A 24,351-nucleotide genomic window follows, 5' to 3' on the forward strand; every position below is an offset into this window, starting at 1 on the left:
CCCCTTTTTTTTTTCCACTCATGTAAATATACAATTGACTCTTCAACCCTTTATCTCCATTTCTCTCAGTATCCAAATCCTGGGTCTGCTTTATAAGTACACACACACATATCTCTTTTCTTCCAGGTTGCCGTATGGCAGGACTAAGAGTGTGGATTAAAAGGGAGGGGGTTAGAGGACGTCGCTCTGAAGGAGAAAGGAGACGCTTTATATGGAGGAGAGCATCACAGATGACTGGAGCTCAATTCTCCTGTGCCTCATTCAGAGCAATCCATCTCTCTGAGCGGATAGATTCAGTGCTTTTATCTATAGAGGCAGTTCTTTGCTAGAATACAGAGTGCGTGTGGGGGTAAGAGAGAGACTGAGAGAGGAGAAACGAGGACCACCAAGAGACAGATGGACAGATAGAGTGAAACAGACAACACGAGAAGAGAGAGACTGAAAAGTGAGCATGAGAGAGACAAACAGAAGGAGTGCAAGATTGATAGAAAGCAGAGAGAATAAGACAGAGGGAGAGGGAGGGAGAATGACAGGTAGACAAAAACAGAGAAGATGAGAAAGGGCAGAGAGAGGGGAGAAAGGCAGAAACATAAAGACAGAGAACATGAGTGAGGAAATGAGACGTGAGAGACAGATCGAGAGAGGTAGGAAGAAAGACTGACCCTGTCTCTGAAATGTGCCCTACTCCCTATTCCCTACAAACTACAAAGTGCATTGTGGGTGTTCTGCATCACCTCAACTACATGGTTTAGACACTAACATGCACTAACACGTTTTCTGGATCTTTTACACTGCTTTCAGACACGATTGTCTATAAAATAGCAAAACTTCTTATGTAGTGCACTAAACAGTACATAGGGGGTTTGTTGGATATTGTAGGCTATGCTCTCAGACATGAATATACTGTATATAAAATAACAAATCTTCCTGTTTAGTGCACTATCTAGTGAATAGGTTGCTCCATATTCTGCACTGAATACCTCAGAAAGGCTTATAATATAGCAAAACTCCCTATCTAGTGCACTATGTAGTGTATTGGATGTGGTATCAGAAGCTTATTGGATATTTTACCTTTAAGTTAGAGTATGTAAAATAGCAAAGCTTCCTGTTTAGTGCACTATACGGAGTGTACCAAAAACATCCATACACAAGGACTATGTTCGCCAGCACCATGTCGATTGTGCCTTCGTCAGTGGATGTTCGTGGACGTCCACTTCTCGGTTGGTCCGTAACACTTCCAGTCTTTTTGAATTTGTTAATAAGTTTGGCAACAGTGTCGTGTGTGATGTGCTTGACATGTTTCCTGTTAAAGTCCATTGCAACCTTGCGACAGCTTCCCGATCCAGACATGAGAATGATTTCCATACGTTCTTCTTTTGTCAAATGCATTCTTAAAGGCGTTGAGAAGACATTGTTAGAAAATAGCAACATTTTCTATTTAGTGCACTAAATAGTGCATATGGAACAAAAAAAGGGAGTAGACAGGTGAGGAGAAAGACCAAGAAGCAAGGAAAGAAATAAGAAAAAGGGCCAAAAACTGTGAGAGAAAGATGGATAATCTGACAGGGAGAGAGAAGGACACAGAGAACTCAAAGATGGACAGAAAGAGAAACTGAAAGGCAGACAGATGGAAATAATCCCGTGATAAGCTCATCTTCATCATGGCTTGTCAGGAATCCTGGAGACCATATAAAATGAAAAAAAAAGGTGATGTGCATTGAGAAAACATTTAACTATCACTCTACTACAAACACGATAAATCATCACCCTGCTAACAGATCAGCTGCAACGACTAAAATAATGACTGAAAGGTCAAACCGCATACAAGCCAATAAAGCAAAAGCCAACAATACATACATACACATTTCTTTTACTACAAATTGTCTTATAGATGTTATGACTTCGGCATTACTGAGTACAAAAAACATTACTTTTATTAAATGTTGATTAAATTAAATGAAATGTTACAGATGAATGTGTGAGTCTCAGTAAAGAAAGCAAAATATTACGTAACAGACCACATTTCAGACAAAAAAAAGGAAGACTGAACTTATATTGACTTATATTATATTGACTTAGCATATTAATAGTTTATTACTGTTTACTTCTCTTCATTTTATATATATATAAAGTATAAATCAGGGTTGTGTTACAAAAAAATCCCACAAAGCACCATTAAATTTACCATAGCAAAGTGGAAGGAATATGGCACCACAGTAAACCTGCCAAGAGAGGGCCGCCCACCAAAACTCACAGAACGAGCAAGGAGGGCATTAATTCGAGAAGCATCCAAAAGACCAACAATAACCCTGAAGGAGCTGGAGAGCTTCACAGCAAAGACTGGAGTGTCTGTCCATAGGACCACTATTAGCCGTACTCTCCACAGAGCTGGGCTTTATGGAAGAGTGGCCAGAAGGAAGCCCTTGCTTAAAGAAAAAAACAAGAAAGAACGTCTTGAGTTTGCCAAAAGACACGTGGGAGACTCCCCAAACATCTAGAAGAAGGTACTGTGGTCAGATGAGACTAAAATTGAACTTTTTGGCCATAAAAGAAAACGCTATGTCTGGCGCAAACCCAACACCTCTCATCACATCCAGAACACCATCCCCACAGTGAAGCATGGTGGTGGCAGTATCATGCTGTGGGGGTGTTTTTCATCAGCAGGTACAGGGAAACTGGTCAGAATTGAAGGAGTGATGGATGGTGCTAAATACAGGGCAATTCTTGAAGAAAACCCGTTTCAGTCTGCACAAGAGATGAGACTGGGAAGGAGGTTCACCTTCCAGCAGGACAATGACCCTAAACACACTGCTATAGCAACACTCAATTGGTTTAGGGAGAAACATTTCAATGTGTTGGGATGGCCCAGTCAAAGCCCAGATCTCAATCCAACAGAGAATCTGTGGTCTGACTTAAAGACTGCTGTACACCAGTGGAACCCATCCAACTTAAAGGAGTTGGAGCAGTTTTGCCTGGAAGAATGGGTAAAAATCCCAGTGGCAGGATGTGCTAAGCTCATACAGACATACCCAAAGAGACTTGCAGCTGTAATTACTGCAAAAGGTGGCTCTACAAAGTATTAACTTTGAGGGGGTGAACAGTTATGCACACCCAAGTTTTCTGTTTTTTGGTCTTATTTTTTGTTTGCTTCACAATAAAAAATATTTTGCATCTCAGAAATTGTAAGCATGTTGTGTAAATCAAATGTAAATCATTTGAAAATCAATCCATTTCAATTCCAGGTTGTAATACAACAAAATAGGAAGAAGGCAAAGGGGGGTGAATACTTCTGCAAGGCACTGTATATGTATATATATGTAGAAAAGTTTAATTTCATTATTTTTAAAAGCATCTTCTGCAGTATTTGCTTAAGCACATGCCTAAGACTTTTGCACAGTACTGTACATGTCTGAAGAAAATGGAACTTATGTCCCCTTGCTTTGCTAAGTTTATGGTATAAAATTCAGTGTGAGCAACTAATGGTTGCTGTTGCACTCTTCTCCACTTAGAGATCGATTTTTGGCTGCAAAAGGAGCCAATTATTTTTGCAGCTAAGCAGCAGAACTGAAAGACCTCACTGATGAGACTGATCTAAAAACTTTTTGGAAAGCATAAGTACGTTTTTAAAAATAGTGAAAACATAATAAACTGTAACTATTAAACTATTGTGCAGTAGTCAAGCTCTTAATGCAGTAGTTTAGTCCTTAACACAGAAAAGATTTTCCTCTTCAACAAAGTGTTGTGTTCTGGTTAGTGTTATGTCACATGACTAGCTGACTGTTAGATGGTGGCATGCTAGCTAACAAAAACAAGCTCTTATTCAAGGTGAGAGGTTTTGCTCGTAGCACGCTTCTCAACAGCTGTGAGAGTCACATTAAATGCACAGCTTTTTTTTTTAATTCTCAAAGTTCAATTCAGTTATATTAATGAGATTACAATGATGATAGCAGATAATTACACCCTCATGAAGAGTCACTGCTGTGTCAGTATACAAGTGGTGCCTATTATACTGTATTTAGGCATCCTATTTAGTGTGTCAAATGTAATTTAGGACACAGCCCTATTACTTGCCCTTCGAAACCATCAGATTAAGAAGTGTTCTTCCTTATGCAGCTTGTAATAGAGTGAAATTTCCAAATCTTACATCTTCTTTAAGACAATTGATAGTTAAGATTTGGTATGGTATTAGATTACAGCTCATTCACTTATAAACCTATACGATATTATATTTTTTTTATATATACTATGAGGTATGAGACATGTATGGCTTCAAGGTAAAGACAATACTGCATTGTAATGTTTAAATGTTGACTTTCATATGTGTACCTTATAGAGTTTATCAGTACTTTTCTATTAGGTTGCAACCCTGAGAAAAAAACAAAAGCTAAATACCAGTATGAGAGAAGGGAATTGCATCACTGTGTAAGCAGATAAATAAATCATGTGCCCCACAGGGTTGACCTCGTTGCCCACCTTTCTCTGCTACTCCCTCTGTGCCAGTGTGATTGGATCTTTCGGCCAGAGGGCTTTGGAGCGATCACACAGCTCCTCCTCTGTTTCAGCAGTGAGATGCTCCACGGTGCCTTTGGCAGCCAAGGCTCTGCTCTGAAAGTCCGCTCTATAATTCAGTAGATTTATTGATTGCTTACTTTGCCTGCTTTGGCTAGTTGCGGATGTTTAGAATGTACGAAGCTGATCACCGGGACTGATGGGGGCTTTTAACAGTGGAAGAGCGTTCCTCTGCCCGCCCTGTTCGATAATTAATCGAAAGCCATTAGTGCGGAAGCGCAGTTAAACTCAGCCTTAATTAGTTTTTTTTTTTTCCCAAGCAGTGACGTAATGACTGTGTTAGAGGGACAATGACAGATCCAGATAATCTGATAATCAAGCCCTGGTTTCATGCAACTATCGCTTTGTTGAGGCAAAGAAAGCTGGCAACACACCTACAGGCACTGAATGCACATAAAGCCTTAAAGCCTGTCGAAACCCACACCTGTTTATTATTCCTTTGACGCTCCACAGACCTAAATAGCATACAAACATCACATTCAGCACACTTTATTGGCATTTATGGTGAACATAATACACACTATACTGTCATAAACACACAGTATTTCTCAGATATAGCCATACAATCAATTTATAATTCACTCCGCATTCCCAAATAGTATAACAACATTCTTACTCAACACTCACATTAAATTATTATTAAAAACACACACATGCACGCCATTTCTTAGATTTCCTCTCATATACTATATATAATGGACTTTACACGTGCACACATACACACACAGACAGTTTCTCAACATTTACATTCAGCACTTTTTACAGATGTTCATGATATTAAAGTCCCATTACATTATAAAACACACAGTCAGTATTCTTCAAATATGTTGTTTATATATTGTCCCAAAACACTGAGTGTGTGAGATGTTAGCTGTAGGCTGTAGTTAAATAAAGACAGTGTATAAATGCTGTGCTTGAAATTGTATACTATATTCTATAGCAACTCTGTATCAGTCAAATTGTGGAAGTTATTTTCTCAGAATTACATTTTTAAACAATTACCCATTAACACATCCGGTTTTGCTGGTTAAAGCCAAAAATGATGGAGTGAGGCAAATGAAAGTCTTTAAATGATTCAAAAATTGCTTCAATGGACTATATTGTGCATGAACAGCTGAATGCAACATTTTGTATGGTAATACATTTCTATAGGTTTTCCCATTATGTGAACATGAAATTTTGTTTTCTAGATAAACTGTAACCATATAAAATATATGAGAAAATATATAACTTACATGTGAAGGTACCACTTTCCAGCCCAAAAACCAAAAAGGGGGATACAAACTTTTGCACCTGTCAATCCAGTAATATCACATTAAGCATAAATAGATATTCATTTATGTCACTGAATGAAATATTACATAATACTAATTAATACTAATAATTAGTATGTACTATATTTATAATATAATAATAATTAATAAGAAACATTGTCATTGTTTTTATCAATCTCTTTATTTATTCATCACTCTATCTATTTACTTACTTATATTTGCATCATTTAGATGAAAAAAAAAACTTACTTTCTTCACTAAAGTGACAGTTTTGCATTGTGGGATGCAGCACACCACAGATATAGCCCTGACTGCATACCAGCCAAAAAAGAAAAGGAAAGAAACCCTGTCAAGCAATAACTACACTACTATGGAAGAAAACATGAAAAGGGTTTCTTCCCAAAGAAATCAAAATGATGTGTGTATTTTTAGCTCTACACATAATGTCCTGACTCGGTTCACATGGTACTTGCCAGCTCGGATACTTGGATATGGCATGCGTCACTTGGAAGTGGAAATACACACAAAATGTGGCATCACGGTTAATTTACAGAGCCAAGCTGAACCATATACCACCATTAGGTGCAAGTGTGCTATAAAATGCTAGACTTGCTGAGTCTTGTTCTTATTTATGCATTTCTTAAACTGTTCATTCTCTCTCTCACACATACAAGGACAAATTACATTGAATAATTCACCTGGGCTCAAAACCAAATTGATTGCAAGGCTCTTAATTACAGTCTCTATTATATTTTATCAATGCATTTCCCTTGTGTGAGTGATGATTTTTATTTCCATGAGGTAGATGTCTGAGCAGAATGCAGTCCTGGAGATTAATATAAACCCCCACACACTTTCCCACACACCTTCTTTTTCTCAGATATACCCATATATATGCACGCACACACACACTCACCCTGGCACAAGAGAAGGACATATAGAGGTGGATGAAAGCAGCGGGTGGGGATGTGGCTAAAGGGCATACGTTTCCTCTGTTCCACATCAGGCACATCTCTTTGACCAAGAAAGCTTCAGGAGGTAATTCCGTCTGAGTGTGAGACCATGCACATCTGTCAGTGCAGCGATAGACAATGACACAATACTTCCTATATAATAAATAAAATATAATAATAAAAATTACACTGCCAGGGGCACAGTGGCTTAATGGTTAGTACATTTGCATCACACCTCTGCGGTTGGGGGTTCGATTCCCACCTCCGACATGTGTGTGAGGAGTTTGCATGTTCTCCCCGTGCTTCAGGGGCTTCCTCTGGGTACTCCGGTTCTCTCCCCGAGTCCAAAGACCTGCATTTTAGGCTGATTGGCATCTCTAAATTGTCCATATTGAGTGAATGGGTGTGTGAGTATGTGTGCGATTGTGCCCTGTGATGGGTTGTCACCCCATCCAGGATGTCCCCCTGCCTTGTGCCCCCAAGTCTCCTGAGAAAGGCCCCAGGCTCCCCGTGACCCTAAGCAGTACAGACAATTGATGGATGGATGGAATTACACTGCCATTAAATTGCTATCGCAGCATGGCCAGTGTCAGGTCAGAGGGGTTGTGCTCTGTAATTAAGGATTCTAACCTGCACTGAAAGTGTCTTTCCTCACTCTGATGTCTTCCACACCTCAATTAACACTTTGTGTTATGAGGACACGTTCCCTCTTGAAAGTGTATGGATAGTCTTTTTGGAATTAGAGCAACATTTTTTTAAACTTTATATATATATGATTGGGTTGTGAATCTTTGGGAAAACAATGAATTAAATCAAGTCATTTCAGCAATTCAGTCTACTTTTATGAGCTCATAATGCATTAAATATTTAAAAATATTATAGATATCTTTTTAAAATAAATGTACAATAATTCTCTTTTTAACATTTGTGTAAAATTGATGTTTGAACAATGTTCCAATTTTATTGACTGTCTATCTATCTATCTATCTATCTATCTATCTGTTATAACATTGATGTTGCATTGGGAGGATTTGTAATTGATTTATATAGAACCTAATAAATCATTACACCCCTAACAAATGATAACATGAATAACTCTTGATAATCGACTTTTTTTCCTTTCATTTCCTCTTTCTACATTTTTCTGGCCTTTATATAAGCTCCACTTCCCGTTGGAATCATTCAACAGAGGGGGCAAGGTCAAAGTTTTGGGCAAGAGAATGTGTCTGAAAATTGCAAACTGCTTCTTTAATAGGCTACTCATGTTTAACTATTGTTCTGAACACTACTATCACATGACCTCTGACCCCTCTTATGCATGGTAAGAGAGGTCAGGGTCTTTATTCAAGCATCTCATCCTGCATGTAAAAATCTTTCCTCCTTCCCGTTTGCTCTCTATCTCTCTCCATTTCACACACATACACACACACACACACACACATACACACGCTTTCTGCTCTGTGAAAGCAAGATCTTCAGGCTGTCCTCCCTCCACTTGCTTTGCCCTGTTTGTGTCGTGAAAAATGAGCCTCATTTCACAGCCCTTAAAAAAAAAAAAATCAAGAGCTCCTGCTGCTTCATCAGAATTTATGAAGCACATTGCTCACTTCTTGATGACTGTTATTTTTTTCACCCCTCTGCTTAAAAGCTTAAAGCGCCTAATTAAAACTTGTAATGGTGCACTGGCAGAGCGCCCGTGTAAAAAAGTTTGTTATTAAAAGAATTTCTCTGGCCAAGAGTTTTGTCGTGAGAGTGGTGTTAACGTTTCTTGATGTAACAGGTCACTTGGGAATAGATTCATCTGTGTGTGGGTGTGATCAGCTTTAGGAGAGTAATAAAGGGTTTTTTTTTTTAAAGGTGAACTTTAGGTGCACTTCGCATTAGGATGCTGTATTAAGATACCCCCTTCCTGGCAGCAGTGTGTCGTAATGTCCTTAGGAAATGCACTGTGTTTGAAGAATACTCATTGCTAGGAACTGGTTTTTACCTGACTATTAATTAAAAACATGAATCTGCCATTTTTTCAGATACACCTGCCATATAGGTAGTCTTTGGTACGTATACAGTTACTACCTGTAGTTCATTGCTATGCACAGTTTGTGAGAACCTCTCTACCTCATCCATCAGTAAAACAGGACCACTATAGGACCAGATAGTATTTGGTGGTGGAATGATACGTGGCAGCTGAGATTGAATTGCATACCTGTCAGACGCTGATTGTGGACTCAGGCTTTTGTACCCTACTGTTTTAATAATCTATTACCTGATGATGCTATCTGAATTTATTTCCTTTTTTTTCTTATGATGGATTTTTTTTTTTTTTTTAAATAAAACCAGTCATAAGTCATAAATCTTGTTTGACATTACAATATGTGTGCTGCTGCATGCTTGGTCTCCCACATAGTGAATTATTAAGCATGAGACAGTGAATTTATTTTAATGGATGCATGCACACTCAAACATCTTTAATCTGTAGTCAAAGTACAGAGAAGTGTGAATGAAATATAAATATTTTAAATAGAAATGGAAATATGTGTAAAATGTGGTTGTACTTTGCAAGGAGTACACTAGGTATGTTGTACAGGGTCATTAGGTTATACCCTACGGAGGGAGCAGAAAAAGTGAATAGTAAACAATTTGACTTGAAGATGGTTGGGGAGAAAAAAAAACTTACTGTGGGTAAAAAGAAGTTGTTAAGAAGTGAAGTGTTATCATGCCTCTTAAAGCTGCCCAAAGAAAAAGAAAAAAATCGAAAGAAACTAACTACACTATTATTTGAGATTCTGGTAGAAAAGGAATTCTGTCCAAGGACACTGTTAGAATCATTCATTTGCCAGTCAAAGGTCTGTATGTCCTGACTTGGGTCACATGGTATGTGGATGAGAAAAAACGAACCAAATTCAGTGTGGGTACTTAGATATGGCATGGCTCACTAGCCACGACTTCCAATTTGTCTCTGTTTTTACGACATCGATTTAGACTCAGGAAAAGAAGTCATCATACTCTGCTAATAGACTTATATTGATCCGCAGTAGGCATAATTCTCTACCAGATGCTTTTAATTGTTTAAATAGGGGGATACACTAGAACTGTTATAATAATTTCCTGAATAAAGAACTCTCATTAGAACTAGTATATTCTATCATGCACACTTGTAAATAATGATGTCGTTTATAGTTCAGTATCAGTTCTGATGTTCACTGTCATAGTGATGGAGTGTCTCTGTAGAGCACAGGGTATTTTTGCAATGTGTGTCTTTTTTGTTCTGTTCGTATATTTTAATGAATGTGTTTACATTACAAGCTGGGTTGTAGAAAACAAATTCCCATTCCAATTGCAGTCTTGCTGAAATCAGAGGGACACAAACAAGATGGAAAGATGGAATAATCACATTTATCATCACAGAAGAGCACATATTTTTTCCCTGAGCCTTGTTTTGCAAAAGCATCATTACCAAAGCAATCTTTAAAAAATTGTAAAGTATGCCTTTGAACCAACATTGTTGCTAACACTTTAAATCATCTTAAACACAACAGTGCTGATATTGATGAGCTCGGGGCCTACATTCCATCCAGGCGGTGAACTGAATTGCCCAGCTTTATTCGCTCAGGTCTTCTAAGAGCACATTGGCACTGAAACAGAAATACCTCTGAGTGTGTGTGAGTGTATTTGTATATCCATGTGTGTTCTCTTTTGCTGTGCAGTTGCCTTTTGAGATGGTTTATGACTCATTTTGTTGGGGGTGATGTATATACACTCTTGAGTACTAACACTTACTTCATCCCTTATGTTTAGTTGTGAATTTCTCTTAGGATCACACATCTGTCTCACACGTGTATGTAATTATTTGGTGGAAACTTGGTCTTGATGCACTGTTCCATCTGTAACAGTTCTGTCTAAATTCCTTTTGTTTTATCTTTAATGAGCGTAAATGCATATGCAGTTTAGAACCTTGATGACTGAAATGTCAGTTCAAATGGCACTCCTTTTAGGGTAAGACTTCATGCCAGTAACAGTGATGACATGACTAACAGCAGCTTATTCCAGCTTCAAACTCAGTCCAACCTGCATTTTTGTGGCATAATCAGTAGAACACAATAGAAAAAGGTTATATCATTATCTCACTGCTGCACTGGTTGAGCACTGAATATGAAGCTTAGTTAAAGGTTACCTTGCCTGCTGTGACGTTTGAGAAATGTCATGGATTTGTCTCTGTGTGTCGTCTTCTGACTATTGTCATATCATAGTAATACAGGTAATACATTTTTGTCAAAATTGCCAACCCAGCTACATCTCAAATACCTCACAGAAAGCCCTGTAAGAGGCAGGATTACATTTGCATGGGGTAATTTCCTATTTTCCAGGTGCTCCTTTGTGACTTTATTTACATCTGGTTCGGCCATGTCTGTGTTTTTTCTCAGGTTTTCTCTGGAAAAAAAAAAAAATACAGGCCAAATTACCTACAGTGTTTTTCACCAAGCTTAGCAGTGGTCTGATCATTTTAGTCGGATGCACGTCTGTGATTTTCAATGCAGATGACAACCTACATTGTAAAAAAAAAAAAAAAAAAAAAAAAAAAAAAAAAAAGCTTGACTGCTGCTTCTTGTTGTATTGCTGCTACTTGCTGTATCTCAGAGTGCACATATCACTGACCCTCCTCCAGATATTAAACACTTACCGAATCACGAAACAAAAAAATGATGCTTCTTGTATAGTTTGTGAATAATGTTTTATTGTATTTTCAAACTGTTTCTGAAACTTTGTGTCACCCCAGCCTGAAATAAGAGCCAGCATCTCTTCGACCACTTGGACGCCATGTTGAATAGAGAGTAATCATATGACCATGTGACGCAAACATCTGGGTTCCTAGAAAATTCAACCCACTAGAAACTCGCTCCTCCTGTGGTCGTTTTATTGGTGTCTGGATGCAAGATTTTTAACAATGAGGTTACGTGTAGAATATTTATTACCGACGTCTCCCTGATATACAAATCCAATCCGGATAAGGCTAAAGAATCAAATCTAGCTAGAAATGCTTGGACACAGAAAAAGGTGGACACACTTTTCTTCTTTTCATGGGAAACAAGTTAACACTGAAGCATGAGACACTATACCATGCCCACTTCCTGTTTTGATACAGAAACAGTGCTCAACAAATACGGATAATGGCATTGTGTTACACTACCATAAGGCACAAATAAATCCTATTCTGTTGTATTGCTGGCTATTTTAAGTGTAACGTTGGTACTTTAGAAGCTATATCCAGAGGCACATTGTATCATCTCAGGACCTGTAGTATTGACAGAGCATGAAGTGATGTTTTGCCTTGAGGCTCAGTTTAGTCGTGTCGTTCAGCTCTGTCTGCACAGGTGTAATTGCTGCGTGCTTGTTCAGCAGTTTTGCCTGTTTATACTTGCTGACCAAGACACTTTGCTACACTGTGTTTTTTTACAGCATAAATTAAAGCAGCATTACATGTCCTGTGATGTTTAGTTCATTTTGACTTTATAGTTTAACAGATAAAAAAGGTGTATTACAGTACAGTGGGATGTTAATTAAGCGCAGTCATTAATATGAGCGTATTTCAGAATCCTTATTGTAATATTACGTCCTGACAACAGGGGAGTTTAGTGATGGGTGATGGAGCAGGTTCTACATCAGCGTTCTGTGCTTTAAGGTGGGTGGAATATATTCTGGACTGGATTGTGATCCCAGTTTCTCTCAGTCTGCTGTCTGGAGGAGGCGGTTGCATTACCAAGTGAACAATATGTGCTTATTCTGCATGATGTGGTGTGTTATGACCTATTTGGAGAAATGCACTGAATCTATGCATCTAAGGACTTAAAAAAAAATTGAGTGCAAATGTTTTATGACCCTCTGGTTTCCGAGTAGAGAAGAAAAGAAAAAAGTAAAAAATTTGCTATGAAAACCCATTACACCACAGCTTGATGAAATTCTAAAGTTTTGACATGCTCTAGCTAATTAACGTGAAGAGTTAACTTGAACATCTAACTTAAAACACATATTCATGTAGTTCTTTCTTAATTAAGGCATGAAAAGTTCAAACAGACTCAAACTCTCAAGTAGGTTGCTGAGAGGAGTCAGGAGTCAGTGGGATTCAGGAAAACAGCTCCTACAAGACCTAGAACTGAAACACTGACCTTTCACAGAGCTGCAGAAGGGGACAAAGATACCAAAATAGCAGTGTGTTACGGAGGGAGCATAGACACAAAGACACATCCAAGATGAACACAAGAGGAACCATGTGAAATGCCTGCTCAGATCTGCTTGGCTGATAGCAGCCATGTTTTTGAGGTAACCCAGTCATTATTTGAAGTCCACTTTCAAGATTGGCACAATAAAGGAATTGGGAGAAAAAATTATTTTGTCTCTACGCTTCAGTGTTCTTGAGATATGGGCGAAAACGTAAAATGCTGTGCTATAGCGCCACCATTAGGCTGACTGGGCTCTAGAACTGTGCACTAGTCGGCGCTGCACTATATCTCACTGTGCCTATTGTCCTGTTTTGGTAGTCATTGTCCTGTCTTGTGCTGTTTACACGTTTGCACGTGCACTTTATGTAAAAAATGTGTAGTCTCTTGTAGTTCTGTGTTGTTTTATGTCGCACCATGGTCCTGGAGGAACGCTGTTTCGTTTCACTCTGTACTAACTAGCTGTATACGGTTGAATTGACAATAAAGCCACTTGACTTGACATGACTGGGCTCGTCTTGAACAAGCGTCATATCTCTGTGACTTATGGTTTGGTCTGCATGATTCATGTTAAGAAAGTGAAGAATAAGAAAAAAAAAACAACTTCTAGACTTATGTGAAATGTCATGTTGGCTCCATCAGGTTTTTCACTCAACTGTACCAGAAAAAACAGTGAAGGTGAATTATATTACTTTCTTATTATGCTGACAAACACAGAATAAACTCTTCAATGACAAACAATAAGACAAAACCACTAAACAAAAGAAATGGCATCCCAACAAATCAAATATAAAAATGGCAGTTGTAACTGTTTTTTTTTTCTACCTGATGATCTACATACAAGGGTGAAATAATGCACGTGCCTAACTGTACACAAAGGTAACACAAATCATGCTTGTGTTTGCAGACCTGAAGGAAGTGGTGTTTGTCATCCAGAGCCAGAGGAACTCCTTCCATGCTCAGCGAGCACAGAGACTCCGAGCAGATCTGCTTTCACAGGCTGAAGCGCTCCAGGAGGTACACTCACTCTAAATCACAGCCTGTGTGTCCTTGCCATATTCCTATATGTGTTTTCCTATTCATTTATTTGTTTGTGTGTTTGTTTCTTCTTCTTCTTCTTGTTATTATTATTATTTATTCATTCATTCGTTCGTTTATTTGTTTATTTTTTATTTTATTTTTAGCCTATTCGCCTTTTCACGCAGTATGTGGGTTATCTTCTTGCAGATCTTCACATTTTGATATAGTTGCTAACAAGCGTTTTTGAGTGGCAAGTTCACTTTTTGAAAGCTCTTCACACATCTCGCTCTGCACAAACTCACAAGTTGGCACAGCATTACATTTCATAAAGCCAGCGTTTCTCAAAATAAACTATCAAAACAACTATGCAGGAGTTCTCCTAATAAGGACACTTTAGGAACCATAGTGCAGTGACCTGAAAACACACACACACACACACACACACACACACACACACACCTGGTGGCATTATGTCAGCTTCATACATATTTGATGTGAATATTAGATGTTGAGCAGTATGGTGGCACAGCAGGGGTTCGATCCTGAGGGTCTCTGGTTTTCTCCCACCTCCCAAAAACAATTGGCTACCAGCTAAGATTCAGGGTAAATTCCTCTTATTTCCCGGGATAGACTCCTAATCGACCATGACCCTGTCAAGGATAAAGTGTTTACAAAAGGTGAATGAATGAAATTTTTTAATTTTTTAACATTGCTGAATTTATATAATCCACAAGGTTTTTAATTTTCTATCTTGTAGTTATTTTGTTGATTGTTTGTGTATATGTATTGTATAGATTTTCTTTGTTTTAAACATTCTTTTTTTACACAGACATTCGTACACAGCTTGTGTATAAAAGTGACAAACTAAACTGAACGCAGACTCGAGGAATACTGATCAACTCACCCATGCCACACACACCAGTGTGTTAACGTTACCGCTGTGCTGAGAATGGTTCACCACCTCCGGATAATATCGCCACAGCGGTGGTCCAGTGGTGGTCCATTTCCTCTGATAGTAAATAAAAAGTGTGTGTGTGTGTGTGTGTGTGTGTGTGTGTGTGTGTGTGTGTGTGTGTGTGTGTGTGTGTGTGTGTGGTAGGGGTATAACCAAATGTGAATACATTATTCATAATGAACAGAATGTGTTCTAAATGGACACAAGGACAGCAAGAAATAGGAGGTGCGCCATTTGTGATTTTTTTTTTTTTTCCTCCCCACAATGCATCTGGTTGAGACCATAGGTGTGCAGCAGGGAACGCAAGAAAAAAAGTTTTTACTCTCATATGAGGGAGCGGTCAGATATGACGCCTGCAGTACATGTAGTGATGTAGCTGAGGCTGAGGAACTGTCAGATCAAAAATCCTTAGACAGTCAAACGTCACCTCAACAATAACAATATTTGACAGTTTTGACCTTGTGAGGACATTTAGGTGGTCTCCACTGTCCCTTTTTAAAAAAATTTAATTAATGAATAAATTTTTTTTTCTTCACTTTTTTTTTTTTTTTTTTTTTTTTTGCAAAAACTACAGCTTTTATTTGGAAAAAACTGAACAAGGTTATTAAGGTGAAAATCTGCTACGCTGCTCATCAGTTATTGTTAAAGCACTAACATGCTTCTCATTAATTCTTTTTTTTTTCATTTTTAATCAATAAGGATGTGTCCTTGATACCTCACATTAGATTTAGCCCATTACAACCTGACACACCACAGCTAATCCGTTAAAACAATTAAAAAATTATTTAAACCCAATATTCCGTACTGTGTCACAATTATTACACTCTTGCTTGTAAGAACTCCGTTAATTAATTTTAGATTTATTTTTCATTTATCTAAATGCACAAGCTAGGTATCTACATATGAAATTCCCGTTGGACCCTGACAGTTATGGGATAATGATGAGTTTGAGATGTTGCCATGTGGGTAAAATGTATCTGTAGTTAAGCAGTCAGTACTACGCTCACCTGATCGAGCTCATGTTCTTCATTGTAAGGAAGCAAGTCTGTGGCAGCCAGTCGTTGCACGTTGTTCTATGCTTTGATAATTCATTTTAAATCTAGAAGAGAGATTCAAAAATATGTTATTTCATGCTTCTTTATAAATCCAGACTGTAATTTCAAGGTCTAGTTAATGCTTCTTTCACCTCAATGTGCTGATTAAGCAATATCACACGAGCAAGAGCGCAGTTATATTGAATATGAGGTCTCGTGCCTACAGCCAAATCACAGCCGTTCCGATATTCAGTATAACCACAGGATTGCGGTGCAGTAGTGCTTTTATACAACAGTTCTATAAACAAGAAATTAATATCAAGTAATTATTTCGGATCATTTCGGACACAAAATGGCCAAACGTTCTCTTTATTTTTGCTCTGCTGTCTGAAATAGATCCCAAAGAAGCTCACTCACATTCTCGTTAAATTGGAGTCCTTTTTTCCTTCTCATCTTCATCTGAGGAGCATTCATATCAAAAGTTATATTCCTGAAATGTACTGTTTGCCATGTCCACTGATGATGTCGCTAACACTACTGTAGTAACTAGGAAGTGGAATTTTACATGGCTAACACAGACGAGTGGAGTGATACACACGGTGAAACATCTCAGTGTGGTTATAGGAAATATAGACACTCTTGGAATGCCACTCGACCAATCAAATTAATGGACCGGAACTTAATGCTGTATAAATGATCATTATTGAAAAGCATTGTGTATGAAGGTTCACTGTAGAAACCTAAATGCCAACTTTTTTTGTAGTTTCTAAGAAAGCGATGCTAAAAATGTGTGTTTAAAGCTGTATTTTACATCATATTTTGTAGAGTTACAATGAAAAATTGCACTGCGTGGTGTGGTATTCTGTACCAAGGCCTCCTGTTTGAGATGGTCCTTGAGTGTTTAATGGAACATCACCTATCTATTTTTATATCTTCAACCCTTCCACCTGATAGTGCCACATGTTCAGCAGTGTCCTGACTAACCTCTGTATGATTCGTTGCACTAAAACTCTAAGAAAGCCAAGTTATAGAAAACACCAGGTTCCACTTCAGAGAACTCGGATCCAGTCTGAACCAGATTAACCACCTTCTATCTTCCTCTGCATTTATTTTCTGTTTAGCGTTATATGTTTCTCCATTCCTAAAAACAGAGTGTACAGCATTCTTTTTTTAAAAAAATATGATGGAGTTATATAATGGTGGTTTATTTTGATCTGTCACCCACCGTCTGGCTCTGTAATTTCCCCCTGTCAGCTCCCTGGCCTTGTTGGAGGCATTGTTTGATGACTAATAAGTGCAACGAGAGTTTAGTTGCTAAGTTTGCAGGGCAGACGTTCTTGACGAGATGTCAGAAGAAGATCAGTGATGTCAGCTTAAGAGAAATATCTTCTCCGCTGACTTGCTTTCAGATGATGGCTCTGATAAGTTCTAAGCCCTGGTTAATATTGTGTAATCAATAGCACTTATGCTAACTCTGAAGCTAAAGGTCTGCTTAGAGTAGCACAGGGTCCATTCTGTGTCTTTGATTGGACAGAATCTTTCCCTTGTCCTTTGCTATGTAAGACGCTACTCAGTGAAATGTTTGCATTGTAATTATTTTGACCAAAACAGACGCTCTTTTTTGTGAAATGATACGATAAATGTTATTCTTCTTCCTAATTCTTATTCATAAAGCTGCAAAAAGCCATTCTAGTTAAAACCCCTGTTAGCTTATTTTCAGAATTAGCTTCTTACTAATAGCTGTAGCTTCTGTGCTGAATTTATCATTGGCATGACCAAATTTCTTCTGCCGTTTTCTTGTGGCTGATTTGAATTGAACAGGACTATATTTGGTAAAGATAACGTCGGGTCTACCCACATACCAATCTCTAGATTTAGCCATCTCCAAATTAACCATTAGCTATTTACCCCAACCAGTGAAACCAAAGTGACTTCTTTCCTGCTGACTCAGCATCTTTGTGCCTCAGCATGTGTGAAACGTCATCTGAGTATAATTTTTAGTATAGTGGTTAATATGTGGTAGTGGTAGAGGTGGTTCTAAGACTTTTTTTTTCATTGTTTCATGGAGGCCCAAAGGCATTAACAGGATAGCCATTTCCAGGCATTAATAGCAGATAGTCAGAGGGTGTTTTTTTTTTTTTTTTTTTTTTTTTTTTTAATTAGGGTTTTGGCGCTTTGCTGATGATGAGGCAAGATAAGATTAACTTAGAACTCTACAGAAATGACATCAGTCGTACAAATGTGAAAACGTGTACGACTGAATCAATCAATCTGAGCGTAGTGACTTGCAGAAGCGGCAGACAGAACACAGACCCAGGCAGACACTGGACTTGTGAGACAAGAGGGTGTTTATTTCTTTAAGTGAGGGACAGGTGGGAGGGACAAGTGAAAAAAGTGCATGTGGTGCTGTTTCCAGGAGCAAAGGGCTATGCTGGGTGCGCTAGGGAGGGTCGGGCGTAGAGGTGCGGGTCAGCGGGGGGTGGGGGGATGGGGATTGGGGAGACTTTCCCGTAGGTGCTGGGGGTGAGGGCTCTCGGTGCGACACGGGGGTGAGCGTTGCTGGCGTCACTGTCGCGACACTGTCACATGAGATTTTAAACCGTATTTGTGTAAACATAACCTCCCAATCTTCCTGTTTAGCTGCTGTTGAAACGAATGTGTGAAAAGGCGTTTCGTTGAAAGTAACAGCTAACTACTCTGTGTTTGTATAAATCTAAACTATGACAAAGTTATTCTGATCTTGCCAAGCTTCACCGGCAAAACTCACAAACCTAAATGTTTAATGAGCCGGCTCCACTGTGTGATAGTAGGCAAAAACTATTCCTTTAATTCCTTTTTATTAATCAGACAAGATGAGTGCTGTTCATGCATGTTGTAATGCTGTGCTCTTCTGATCAGTGTAGTGTTTTTTGTTTTTTTTTTAAACTAGCAAACGGAGGGAAATAGCAGTGGAGTGCACACACACTGCAGTCTAACTTTATTTTCCCTTTTCTGTGACCACTGTGTCGCTAGAAATATGTACAAAATACACCAACACAATGACTCATGGCTCGTATGAAAACAGAAGCATTGTGGAAGCTTTGCTCCGTCATTCCCACCTACTTTTCTAGCTCTAGAGCTGTTCAGGAGTTGTTTACATTGCCGAGTAGATGCTGCTCTCGATCAGTATGAGCTCTGACACAGCCATACAGTGCTGGTCAGGAAGAAAACAGGACTTCATTAAATCTCAGTCATATGATATAATTAAAGATCTACACTTCCAGTCAAAAGTTTCTGAAGGCAATACAGTTCCTTGCAAAAGTATTCAACCCGATTAAAAGTCATCAGATTCCATTGGATTACACATGACACTTAGACTGTTCCAGACGGGATTTTTAATGTAAACCAACATGTTAATAAAGTAAAATTTCAAAGATAAATTAATTATGTATCAGCAGATCTTAAAAAAATAAAAGCTGAAAAGTGTTGCCTGCATAAGTATTCAACCCCTTCAGTCTAGTACTTTGTAGAAACACCTTTTGCTGCACTAACAGCTTTAAGTCTGTCGGGGAAGGTTCCTGCCAGCCTTGCACGCTGTTTGGAGGTGATTCTTCCTGGCAGATATGCTCCAGGTTCTTGAGGTTGGTTGGATGTTGTTTGTTCACAGTGATTTTCAAAGCGTGCCACAGATTCTTAATGGGGTTCAGATCTGAACTTTGACTTGGCTACTGAACAGTCGCCTTTACTCTGTAACTCCTTCAGAGTGACTGTTGGCCTCACTGTTGCTTCCCTCACCAGTCTTTGTTTTGTTCTTGTGCTGAGTTTTGAGGGAAGGCCTTGTCTAGGTAGTGCTTGGGTTGTGTGATGCTGCTTCCAATTCCTCACTATTTATCAAACAATGCTTACTGGGACATCCAAACTCTTAGATATAATTTTACACTCTATGCCTATGTTATGAAATTCTATTACCTTATCTTCATTTTCACTCCTTTCCTTCAGACTTCAATGACAGTTCAACTGAGGTGTTTTTCATCCAGAAAATGAGTTGTAATATTTCACTGGTGAAGGCTAATTATAAGTCAGCTGTGTCCTTGTTAAGACAATATCTTTCATCTGGAGTTTCCGGAACCTGAGTTGTGAAATACTTACGCAAGCAGCATTTTTCAGTTTGGGATTTTCTTTGAAATACTTGCTGATCAATACTTCATTTCAACTTTGAAAGTTCACTTTAAGAGAACATGAGTTTGCAATAAAAAATATTGACAGGAAGAATATGTCTATTTGTTATTTGTTATTCAGACAAATCTGATCAAATCCAGAGGGGAGGAATATTTTTGAAAGTTTCTGTATAGCTTAGCATTTTTCTTCAAATGGACTTATTAGAAATACTTTAACTTCTGAAAAATCCAGCCAAGAAATGGATATAATTGAGAAATGTGTATTGTTGTTTCAATAAATGTTAGAAATGATTTTATTGGAACCAAAATCTAATCTAATCGGAAAAAATCCAAAATGTTTTACGGTTAATTCTAGCACCATGCCTAAGTCTTTTATCTGTAGTCTTAACGACTTTACACTCCAAGCGTGCCTGCCTTTTAATACAGCGTTCATTTAGAGTCTCATTAGGATCTGTCTGAGAGCGAGCGGTTAATAAGTTCCACAAAGATTTAGTTCTCCTTATTTAATTGCTATTCTGTATCACTTTGTTAGGTCTGTGGCAGTAATAGTGATTAAACTGTAATAAATTTACGGGTTCAAAAACTTTCGCCAGACAGTGTAGATCTCTTGGATCTACTACAGGTGAATGCGGATTAAATGATAGATCATCACATTTTTTTAAATATATGAGGCATGTTGCTAGGAGGTTTAATAACACAGAAAAGATAACCTTGTCATAATGTACTGTTAAGAGTGAGCTTAATCAGACCTAAAAGACCTAAAATATAAGGATGAATCCGATTCCTGCCCCTCCATATACATAATTAGACCATGTCCTCTAGCTAATACAATACATTAGCCACATATTAGCCTACCAAAAAAAGTTTAATGAGGTTGGGGACTTGTGATGATTAGTTTTGTGCATTATAACCTCGTAAGCTACTCTGTGTGATGAATTATAAATAAGTATACACCTAGCCGTTTGTGTTTTTCCCATCTGTGATGGGTCGTAAATGAATCGTTACACCTGAGCGGCCAACATTCTGAGTAATTAACTGTTTTTTAGGAAACCACACACTTCACTTTGTCTAATAGAGCTGCATGAAAATAGCTGGAATGATAATCATAATTATGTTGTGCACTGTCGAAATCATGTTTATTTATCATAATTATTCAGGCAACAGAGGCACAAAATAGCTTTATTAGACATCATTATCTCATTTTAGATCGACAAAAATCAGCCTTTCTTTCACATGGCATATGATAAGCCTGTTATTCCTGTAAATGTATAAGTCTGAATCAAAATAAATGTCAGAAAATGTTTTTTTTCAATGCTTACGGCAAGTGAGTAGCATATTTTTTTTTTATATTTTTTTTTTTTCGCAGTAAATCTGTGCCAGCTGTTTGCTGATATCCATATATTCAGATTTTTTTTTTCCAAAAATTACATGTTAATTTAATGCCATTTTCAGTATATAATCTATCATAAATCCAACAATTTCAACAGTTTGAAATTCCTCTTTAAGAAGCTTTTAAATAGTTACTGGAATGCACATTTCTAGTAACTGAATTAAAATTTCAAATTTCAAAACAGATTTTGAGAAAAAACAAGTTTATATTATTAATATAATACACAGCTAGATACACTCACTAGCCAGTTTAATAGGAAGACCTGTACCGCTGCTCATTTAATTATCTGATGAGCTCTTCATGTGACAGCAGTAAAACCATGCAGAGCTTCAGTTAATGTTCACATCAAACATCAGGATGGGGGATAAAATGTGATTTCAGTGACTTTGACCATGACAGGGCTGTTGGGGACAGATGATGTGGTTTGATTATTTCAGAAACTGAAATAATAGAACTAGTAGAAACTGAAATAATCAAATTGCAGATTATTAATGAGTGAAAATCTCCTCACTTCAAGTCTCCTCCATTTTCACTCAGAACAGTCTCTAGAGTTCATACAAAATGGTGCAAAGAAAAAAAAAAAACATCCCGTGAGCAGCAGCTGTGCAGGCAGAAACGCCTTGTTAATGAGAGAGGTCAGTGAAGAATGGCCAGATGTTTGAGCTGACAGGAAGTGTACTGTGACTCATATATCCACTCTTTACCACCATGATGAACAGAATGTAAACTACATTAAACATTGAGGAGGATGGGCTACAGCAGAAGAAGACCACGTCAGGTTCCTCTCCTGTCAGCCAAGAACAGGAATCTGAGGCTACACGTGGCACAGATTCACCAAAACTGGACAGTCGAAGATTATAAAAAAACAGGTGTTCCTATTAAAGTGGCTGGTGAGCGTTTAACAGACAGTTCTGATGAACCCATTTTATAACCTGCACTTGTTTATCTCAGTCAGGGATCTACATCTGTGCTCCTGTACATCACAGTTTGGTGATTTCGCTGCTTTAACACACCCGCTAAGCATGGTCATGAGCTGATGGGCCAAATCGATGTGTTAGCGTAGAAAACGACTAAACTGCACAGAACGCTGGACAGGCAGGAGCACAGCTGGGCTTGCAGGAGTGTGCAGAAGCGTTCGGAAGACTATAATCCAACATTTCTGTGATCGATCGACACTGTTATTGTTTTTACATGAAAGAGACATGATTGTTTTTTGCTGTCGATCCATCCAGCTGTTTGAAATTCATCAGTTTGCATCTGTGTACTGCAGGAGCTCTTTGACTACACGTTCACTGCTTACATGCTGCCACAAGATGTCAGCGTTAGCCTGGGGAAGGAAGCAATGTCCCGCCTCTGCTGTAAACGAATATGAATTTAATTTTGTATATTTTAACTGTATACGTTCCATAAAATAAAACAATTTTTTTTTCTGCGGAGTATCTACAACCTGTACATTTTTGCCAGTGGATTTTCATTGTGTTGAACTTGCTAGGGGTAAGATATAAATTTGAAGTTATGGGTAACACTTTTGAGATTTTAAAAATCAAATCAAATTTTATTGATCACACACACACAAACACAGTATGACATGCAGTGAAATGCTTTTTACGACTGTCCAGTGACATAAAACAGAATTAACATAAAAACCGAATTTACTTACATAGAAATAGAAAAAAATATATAAAATATATAAAAGATGTAAAAGATAGATGGCAAAAAATCTTGTGAACTGTAAGTGGTATAAAGTGCATATATGTGCAGTTGTATGTGCAATGCAATACTGTGCACCATCAAGCTGTGATAACTGCAGTGAAAAAAGCTAAATCAGGACCATAAATACACATCAAAAATTCAAATATTGATTTTATGTAAATTAGGCAAATGGTGAAGCATCCAGGATTCCCAGGGAAAAGTACACAGTATGTCATTACTGTAATGTAAATGCAAAAGGCTATATGTTGAATAATATGGAACTAACTACAAGAAACCATGGGGCTTCATTTTATTTTACAGAACTGTCAAGTGAGACGAGTTAGTATGTACGTGTACGAGTGCATGGCTTGATGATTTATGCTTTTATAAGGATAAAAACTGAGTAATAATGCACATAAATACTTATTTATCACTGTTAAACATAAATGTAAGTTAAAGTTTTGGCTTTTTTTTAAACTATAATAAAGATAATACAAAGCATACTTAATTATACTAAACATATTGTAACCTCATGGTTCTTTAAGTTTGATCCATGAAGCAAAGCCAGCATTTTTTTCATTTTGTTACTGATATTATGTCTATAAATAATGTCAACCAGATAGTAATGACATTAATAAGATGGGTTCTGTGGGTGGAAAGATCAAAATACAAAGGAATACAATACAATACAATACAATACAATGAGATAAAAATAAAATAAAATAAAATAAATTAAAAATATCTGGCATGAATAAATAGAAAACATCCATAAATGAAAAAAATAATATTGTACACGTAAATAACGTGCCTAAGTTTCAGAAAAGCGTGTTTTTTATATAATGATTTAATGCTTTTTTATACTTATACTTTTTATACTATAATATTTACTCTGTTAATGTCAAAACATATTTATGATTTTATAAAAGTGATGCAGCTATTAGAAAGACCATAAAAACCAGTTTTACCATCAGCATTTATTTTATTCTCCTGACAAGCGACTCCTGGCACAATCTTTCATGGCTCTCTCTGAAAGAACACATTCCTCTTTTTCATTTATAAAGCCCTCAATAATCTCACTCCCTCCTGTCCTTTTGA

General features: G+C 37.7%; 1 protein-coding gene across 2 annotated transcripts in view; it reads left to right on the forward strand.

Annotated features, from left to right (window-relative positions):
- b3glcta (beta 3-glucosyltransferase a) overlaps nt 1-24,351 on the forward strand; it is a 128,067-nt gene that overhangs the window by 45,485 nt on the left and 58,231 nt on the right. For both annotated transcript variants that reach the window (XM_053239497.1, XM_026935148.3), the window contains exon 4: nt 13,916-14,025. In XM_053239497.1, the coding sequence (XP_053095472.1) occupies nt 13,916-14,025 (110 nt within the window). The remainder of the gene's footprint in view (nt 1-13,915; nt 14,026-24,351) is intronic.

The sequence above is a fragment of the Pangasianodon hypophthalmus genome, chromosome 14 (assembly GCF_027358585.1).
Source record: "Pangasianodon hypophthalmus isolate fPanHyp1 chromosome 14, fPanHyp1.pri, whole genome shotgun sequence".
Lineage (NCBI taxonomy): Eukaryota > Metazoa > Chordata > Actinopteri > Siluriformes > Pangasiidae > Pangasianodon > Pangasianodon hypophthalmus.